Source organism: Nuphar pumila, chromosome 14, assembly GCF_984573655.1.
Source record: "Nuphar pumila chromosome 14, dmNupPumi1.hap1.1, whole genome shotgun sequence".
NCBI classification, from domain to species: Eukaryota; Viridiplantae; Streptophyta; class Magnoliopsida; order Nymphaeales; family Nymphaeaceae; genus Nuphar; species Nuphar pumila.
This window is the reverse complement of record NC_143262.1, coordinates 83,040,905-83,049,700: the sequence shown is the minus strand read 5'-3', so window position 1 is coordinate 83,049,700 and position 8,796 is coordinate 83,040,905. Positions and strand designations below refer to the sequence as shown.

The following is an 8,796-nucleotide window of genomic DNA, read 5'->3' as shown; positions in this document are numbered from 1 at the left end:
CGACGGAGGGCTTCGTCGTCTCCGATTCGCTTCGTCTCTGCGTTCCTTCTTGCCGTGAATGCTATAAAAACTCTTTTCAAGCCATTTTCCCGATTTTCCCGCTCTTTTTCTTGTTATTTCTCGAAATTTTCGGTTTGAGGGAATTGGGTGGAGTTCTGGGGTTTTGGGTGATGAAATCTCGTTGATTTTTTGGGGGTGTTTTGGTGTGATGGAAGGAGGAATGTGCTATCTGGTTTGGGGTTTCTGATTATGGGCTGTGTTCCGTCGAAGGCAGAGGAGACGCCGCTGGTGCGGCTCTGCAGGGATCGGAGGGACCTGATTCGGTCCGCCGTCGACGGCCGGTTTGCCCTGGCGGCCGCGCATTCCGCCTACATTCGCTCCCTGGCCGCCATCGGCGACTCCCTGCACCGGTTCGTCACCGAGGGCTTCGTCCCCGCCGCACCGGGCTCGCCGGTCCTGACGCTCCCCGGCGACGGGAAGAAGGGATCGAGCAAGAACGGCTCGTCCTCGACTTCGCTTTCGCTTTCGCTCTCGCAACATTCGCCCGCCGGGTCGCACCTGCATTTCCATTCGGGGGAGTCAGAGGCGGAATCGATCTCTCCCGTGCACAGCGTCCGGTCCGTCGACGAAGGTCCGAGCTCGCCGGTGCGTGAATCGCCGGATTGGAGCTCGCCATCGTTGGTGAACTACGTCAAGTCGACGGCGATTCCGTCAATGTTTTTTTCAGAGCAGATTCCTTGGTCGCCCCCGGAGGCCGTGATTTGGGGAGAGCCCGGTTGGGGCTTCTCGGAGTCCGGAAACGGGCCGTCGATGCGCTCGCCTCCGCGAAGTCGATCGCCACCCCCTCCGAAGCCCGACTCCGGGTGGGATTTCTTAAACCCGTTCATATCAATGGAGAACATGTACAATGATTACTCTGGTATTCACAATTCGAGCGGTAGCAGCGTGGATTCGGCAGAGGTGAGGCTGAAGGAGGGAATTCCGGATTTGGAAGACGAGTCGCAGTTTGAAGATGTAAAAGAAGTGGAGAAAGAGCGAAAACCGGAGCCCGCTGCGAAGAAGGATGTGGGCAGTGATACTGCATCAAGAAGTGGGCACATTTTAATGGACGAAGATGACGATGATCACACTGATAGTGTGTCGCCGGAGAAGAGTATCGGTGTACCGTCTTCGGACGCAAGCGGATCGAAAAGCACCACGGTGTTTGAGAATCATAAGAAAGGAGTGAGTTTTGGTGGGGAAGTGGCTTCGGCGGAAGGTGGTGAATCCTTCAAGGTAGATGATTTGGTGGCTATAGTAACTCAAGGAACAAGGGATATATTAGATGTTGTTTACGAAATCAAGGGTGACTTTGTGAGCGCTTCTAAATCGGGTTTAGAGATTTCTGAAACGCTTGAGGTGGGAAAGCTCCCTTATCGACCAAGGAATACGTTGATTAAAGGTAAAGATTTTCATGTCATTATGGAATGCCGTAAATCTATTGCTGCATTTTTTTTCTGAGAAACTTGGTTTATTATATATAGTTCTTTACTTCCTATTTGAGGAGAACGTTATGCATAAATCTACTTGCTTATGTCTTCGTGATAATCTTGGTTTGTTTAATTTTCTGTTTTTTTGTGTTTTTAAGAAAAAACAGTTGAATTTTGTTTTCATTTTTGCCTGTTATTTTGGCAGTTTTCTATCTATGCTGTACCTTGTCCTCAACATCATCCTTTGAGGAAAGCGAGTAGAAAGTGATGAAAACTCTAAAGATACATGGTGTCACCAACCTAGTTTGAGAAAGAAATTTGTCATACACCATTGTCCTGTGCATCTTTTTCATAATCACGTAATCATTTATGCTTCTTGAGGAAGCATTTTTTTTTGCTTTATATCATCAAGCAACTCATTAGCGCCCTGTGGGATTCAAACTTGAAACCCTTGGCTGAGATGGAAAAGCTTTATTATGTAACCATCATGTTCAGTCCTTCCTGATATTCAAGTGCTCTGTGTATGGGTGTGTGTCTTTCTACATAAGCAACGTACCAGTCCTGACCAATTCAAAAAGTCATAGTTGCAGCTGCTATTTTCCCTTTTGCTTAAGCTGCACCCATATATGTTTATTATTATTCTTTTACCAAGGAAACATGCTTTGAATCTAATCAATTCAAGGAATAGATCCTAAGTTTTTTAATCATAAAGTTTATGTGCAATATCAGTCGTCACATTTTAGTTCTCTACATGAAAAGTTTCCTAATCTGATTAATGTTTTAGTGAATCACTGTAAGATCACATCTGTGGATCTGATTTACAGAACATGCTTGCAATGATTTCTTGAACCGGTTATGAGTCTTATGACTGATAAGTTACTTAAGTGGTTCAGTCTCTCACATTCTCTCTCTCTCTCTCTCTCTATATATATATATGTGTGTGTGTGTGTGTGTGTGTGTGTGTGTGCTGAAGCCATCCTACTATTTAAGTGGTCTGGAAATTTCTCTTTCTACAGTTTTATTTCAATTTTGAACTTACTGTACTTTTTTGTAGTGATCTCTGTCAAGATTAAGAATTTTATTGGTTTTCCCATATTGATATCTTCATGCCATTCACTAGCCAAGATACCGCTGCTCTCCTCCATTAATATATCAAGAATGCCACCATCCAGTATCGCGGGTCCAGATGAAGGTTTCAGAATGAACTTTGACGGGCTCTCAACAATTCTAGAAGAGATATACACTTGGGAGAGTAAACTGTATGCTGAAATTAAGGTATACATTCTGATACTATGAAATGACCTTGTAAAATATATGATTTAAAACTAATTCATGTGCTCATGCATGTATCACATTACCTGGATACATATTTTTGAAGATTTGTTGCATACGTGAGCACTCCTGGACTTTTCAGGCCGTTACCATTTTTTATTTACTTGTTTCGCAATTATCAAATGTCCAAGGAATGAATCTCTCTCTCTCTCTCTCTCTCTCTCTATATATATATATATATATATATATATATATATATATATATATATATGGGAAGTATTGTATTGAGTATAGACAAACATTTTGTGATATCTTTCCAGCAACGTGTCATCCAGAAACCAGTAGGGATACTGGGTCATCCTGACTGGTGCTACCTTGCTGGTTTCCGGTTGATACAATGCCAGAAGGCTGATGTTTATAGTATGGAAAATGATTGTACTGTCCTTGCAAAATTGTGCGCTTCCTGAAATACCTAGCAATTTGACAAAATCCTCTGCATATCCAAAATTTTGATTCTCAACTTTTATAGGATATTTTTACCCTTCATCAAATATATCATGACCTCACAACTCTTACTTATGAATGTCCCCCAAATGTGCGAATCTCCGTTAAAACAAAAAGGCACAGGCAAGAGGACCAATGTTGTCATTATTGGTGTGTATCAACCTGTATCAACTTATACGTATTGCATCAACAGAAAATCGATACGCTTCACCCCTGAATCGGCTATTTTTTAATAAATACAAACAATACTTAACATTATTTTAATATCATTTTAATGACTTTAACACATGTCACGTTCTGATTGACATGTAATATTTTTTAATTATTTTTTTGCCTATTCAAAACGATTCACTTGAGTATCGTATCGGCCAATTCACCGTTGGCTAAATGATATAGGGCCAATACCCATACTGACAACATTAAGGAGGACATTCACAAATACAGTACAACCTTCGCAACTCATAAGGGGCACAAGTATGAGGACGCTCGCAAATGTGTGATGTCATTTACAAATGTAGGAGTATTTAGTTAAAGGAGGTTCACGTATTTTGGGGACCTTCGCAACTCATGGTTGCGAATGTCCCCAAAATGTGTGAGTCTCCTTTTAATAAAATCGCGTAAGGGGCATAGGCATGTGGATGTTCACAAATATGTGAGGACATTCGCAAATGTTAGATTATTTAGTAAAAGGAGGTTCACACATTTTGGATACATTTGCAATCATGAGTTGCGAAGGTTGTACTGTATTTGCGAATGTCCTCTTGCTTGAAAAAAATAAAAATAAAAATAAAAAATGGTGCATGCAGGAGGACATTCGCAAATAGAGTCCGACATTCGCAGCCATGAGTTGTGAATGTCCTCCTGCCTGTGTTTTTTTTATGGAGGTTCCACATTTTGGGGACATTCACAAGAGTTACGAAGGTCGTGCTATATTTGCAGAGGGGTAAAAATGTACTAAAAAGACGAGAATCAAAATTTTGGATATGCGAGAATTTTTATCAAATTCCTTGGGGATGTGGGTGTTCACAAATATGTGAGAACATTCGCAAATGTTAGATTATTTAGTAAAAGGAGGTTCGCACATTTTGGAGACATTTGCAACCATGAGTTGCGAAGGTCGTACTGTATTTGCGAATGTCCTCTTGCTTGAAAAAAACAAAAAATGGCACAGGCAAGAGGACATTCACAAATGCAGTACGACATTCGCAGCCATGAGTTGCGAATGTCCTCCTGCCTGTGTGTTTTTTCTACGGAGGTTCCACATTTTGGGGACATTCACAAGAGTTACGAAGGTCATGCTATATTTGCAGAGGGGTAAAAATGTACTAAAAAGTCGAGAATCAAAATTTTGGATATGCAAGATTTTTTATCAAATTCCTTCGGGCAGTGCGCCATTTGCAAGGACAGTACAGTCATTTTCTGTTTATAGTATGGATATGTTGCAGTCAAACATGGTCTAAAATTAACCTGTTTGCTGCTTTGAAGGGTATTCACATGAAAAAGCATGATATCACCAATTTCCGGCTAAAGGGATGCCAGATATTGGTAAAGGAAACAGCACCCTTCAAGATGGTGCTAGTCCTGCCAGTTTCCAGCATGACCATTGCAGGAAACAGTCAGAGTGTCTAGGCTGACCTATCCGCTCGGGTATACCACAGCAGGCCCCCTATATACATGCACAGATGTACTCTGCAAATTAAATTCTAGATTCCTCAAAGAATAATAATGTTCTTAGTTTGTTCCCTTAATTTTTTCTATAATCAACCTCTCTAATTTATGTTGTTATAGGAAGAAGAGATGATGCGACTGAGTTATGATAGGAAATTCAAGCGACTGAGGGATTTAGGCAATAAAGGTGCAGAACCTGATAAGCTTCAAGCTACCGAGGCATCAATAAAAAAACATCTCATGAAGATTAGCATGACAATTAAATCCATTGATGCCATGTCAAATAAGATTCATAGTCTAAGAGATAATCAGCTGCAATCTCATGTTACTAAACTAATTCAGAGGTATGATTTGTTTTTTTTTAGCCTCATTCCTCTCATCTCTATTTATATGCTAGAATTTTGTGACTTAAATTTTAAAAATATTGCTGGGTTCACTGTATATCAGTATTCGAGTCCAACACACATTCACTATGTTGGAGTTTATAATATATTATACTTCATGTAAAATGATTAATGTGCATGTTGTTTGGATATCACTTCCATTTCTATTTTAGATTTTAGTGGCTTAGAGATTGGGTGGCAGTTTTCTGGCAGCATGACCTAAATCTCTGTAGACAAAATTTATCCATGCCTGTAGTAAGGTTAAAATAGATGCTGATTTTTTGGTTTGTCATTTTCTGAAATCTAACAATATTATCGTGGAAAAAATAAACACTGAAGTAAATGTGCTCTATGCTGCCCTTAGAATGTTTGTTTCTTCTCAATGAATCCACCCTAAATCTATGTCACATGAACACTCCATTTTGTGCTCCGTACCCATGTCGACATGCGTGTCCCCGTGTCGACATGCATCGACATCTGGACACGTCATTTTACCCTCCGTACATACAAATTTGTATTCAATTTATAATTTATAATTATATTTTCAGTATATAATACATATTTTAAATATAGCATATATATTTAGACTATATTCGATTTATTTTGAATTTATGTGATATATATATATAACCATGTCCTTGTACCCACATTTTTTGGAATTTCCGTGTTGTATCCTCCCCACCCATACCCAAGTGACATATCCCTAAATGTAATTTCCATTCTTAACTCTATTTTTTCACTTTCTTTTACATTAATAGGGTTTGAGTCTCTCACCTGATTGTAATACATTTAGGTTGAATTTGGTTTGATGCACACAATTCATAGAACTCTTGTAAGTCATGTAGTTCCGTCACTCCACTGCATCATTTTCATATTTTGGGTTTGTTCCCAGTTTCACATGCTGAAGGCTAGCCAAAACTATCTTGAACTGTATTTACAAGCTAAATCAAATATGAAGGTTCTAACTCTAAGCATTTCCATATTCGTTATTCACAGCAAGTGAATTAAACGTAACAAACTAGCTGGAAAATTCACAACTTTTCTGAGTAAAGCAAAAAGTATAGGCTTTGGCTTATTGTACTAGTCACTTGGTCCTGTTCTTAAATTTGATGGATCACAGAAACTCATCACTATTTTCTAGCTTTAGCTTTTTCATTACTTAGTCACACAGCCTTTATCATCTTTAGCTCAGTAACATTGATAATTCAAATCTCATGCAAGCTCTTTATGATTGTGTAAAAAGAAAAAGGTAAAAAGTTGAGATCTAAAATACCTCTCCTTCGACCAATACAATTAATTTTGGCATCAGATACAGAAATATTATCACAGGGCATGATGTGATATCTATTTTTTATATCCTTATCTAAAAATTCATTTGACATTATTCTCTGGGATTATCTCATGAAACTTATTCTACGTATAGTGTAAAATAGAGATTAAATTAATTTTTCTCTTCAAAAGAATGCTTTCGCTATGTCGGTATCTTCAAATGAAAGCCATACATCAGACCATAAGTTTCAACCAGAGCATATGAACAGCTTGAAGGTGTTGCAAACTTGCCCCAAACTTCATTTGGTATTCTTACAGTTTTATGTTTATTGTTATTATTTTGTGTGATGATTGAGTTTCTCTGAGTTAATTCTAGATGGATGGACATTTCTTTTCTTTTCTACTACTTTATTCAATCTTGATCACCAATGCAGGATGATAAGAATGTGGAAAACTATGTTGGCTTGTCACCAAAAGCAGTTTCGAGCTATTTCTGAAGGTAAAATTCTGGATATAATACCAAGAAGCATCTCAAGTGACTCTGCGATGAGGGAAACAATGCAGCTAGAACGGGGGGCTTCAAGTTGGTGTTCCAGTTTTGTCAACTGGATGAAAGCTCAGAGAGCATATGTTCAAGCGTTGAATGGTTGGTTATCGAAATGCATAGATCAGAAAGCTGAAGTGACAGAAGATGGAGAGGTACCTTTTTCTCCAAGCAGAGCAGGAGCTCCACCAGTGTTTGTTATCTGCAATGATTGGAATAGAATGATGCAACAGGTTTCAGAGGGCCAAGGCGTGGAAGCCATGCATAAATTTGCTGCAAACATGCATAAACTTTGGGAACAGCTTGATGAGGAGAAACACAAAAGTCTTGAAACTGAGTACCTCTCCAAAGACCTAGACAAAAGGTGGAGATTATTGCAGCAGGAGGAGAACCAGATGCTCAGGACTCGAGGCCCGTCAGGCAAGTTGGCCATTTCGGCAACTGAGGGTGGTGAAACTTCTCTGGCTGATAAGAGGATTGCACTTGATGCAATGAAAAAAAGATTGGATGAGGAGAAACAAAAGCATGCAGAGATGGTGATGCAAGTTCAGGCCGGGACCTTTACTACTTTAAAAATAGGCATGGTGCAGATCCTTGAAGCCATGGTAGAGTTTGCTTCTTCAACCGTCAAGGCTTATGAGGAGATCAGAATCCCGAATGGTGGAGGTACATAGCCATTGATGTAATCAACTAAGCACTCTTGGTCATGGCTGTGCCATGGTTTTCGTCTCGCCCAACCAGCTAATCACCCCAAATTTGAAAATTCACTGAGGTTGGGTGGGGGTTTGGGAGATGTTCTGCTAGGTTCGAGGAAGAAATTAGAAGGCAGCAGACTGTGCCATTTTTTGGGAAGCAGAGTCGTTTCAGGATGGCTGGCACCCCATGAGAGAAGTTCGATTGCACATATTCAGGTTCGTGCTTTCCTGCCATGTACAGCAATAGTTATTCTTTTTTACAACTACAGCAATACCAATTCATTCATTAACACAATGTACATTTCAGCGTCCATCGGCTTTATGTCAGCCTACAGGAGTGTATAGTTCCATATTCTTTCAGTTTTATACAGATTTTTTATACAAATCTTCTGTGCATGTGTGTAAGAGAGGGGAGATCAACAAAAGAGCTCCAGAGATTTTGGCATTTGCACATTAAGCATTCAAACACTTTTGCAATGATAAAGCTACGGTTTGCTTGTTGCAGCATAATTCTATGCGTGTGTGGAATCCTTGTGCGTTATGGAAGTTTTTGTTCCGACTAAACATCATTGAATATAGGGTGTTCAAGCTCGGCTCACTCTTGTGGTGAGCTCGAGCTCGAAAGCTCATGGCAAACTAAGTTAGACTAGCCATTGTTGCAAAGCTGTAAGCAGTAGGATTTGGACCTCTAAACTTGTTGCTTGGAAACCAAACACTTCAAACATCTAACCCTACGATATAAAGTACATGCAAAAGATATTTATCAGTAGTTCACGAGCTAAACCGAGTCAAGCACTACTTATTCGCATATGGCTTGCTGGGCTTATTTCACAAGTTTGAACAAGCCCTCTACGAGTTGATGAACCAAGCCACCAGTAGTTCATCTCATTTCTCAGCCCTGCATCAGGTTCATGGGTTAGTGGTGGGACATCAATCGCCTAGAGACGCTATGGGGCATGACCATTTTATCTATATCGGGACCTTTTTTGAGG

The 8,796-nt window shown here is 39.9% G+C and overlaps 2 protein-coding genes across 2 annotated transcripts; both read left to right on the top strand.

Annotated features, from left to right (window-relative positions):
• Positions 1 to 249: 249 nt before the first annotated feature.
• Positions 250 to 3,208, top strand: LOC149817143 (uncharacterized). Its single transcript, XM_089987033.1, has 3 exons — positions 250 to 1,441; positions 2,590 to 2,744; positions 3,062 to 3,208. Exons 1-3 carry the CDS (start codon positions 250 to 252, stop codon positions 3,206 to 3,208), a joined length of 1,494 nt encoding a protein of 497 aa, XP_089843159.1.
• A 3,903-nt stretch (positions 3,209 to 7,111) lies between these two features.
• Positions 7,112 to 7,783, top strand: LOC149817142 (protein ALTERED PHOSPHATE STARVATION RESPONSE 1-like). Its single transcript, XM_089987032.1, has one exon. The coding sequence runs from the start codon at positions 7,112 to 7,114 to the stop codon at positions 7,781 to 7,783; it is 672 nt and encodes a 223-aa protein (XP_089843158.1).
• Positions 7,784 to 8,796: the final 1,013 nt, after the last annotated feature.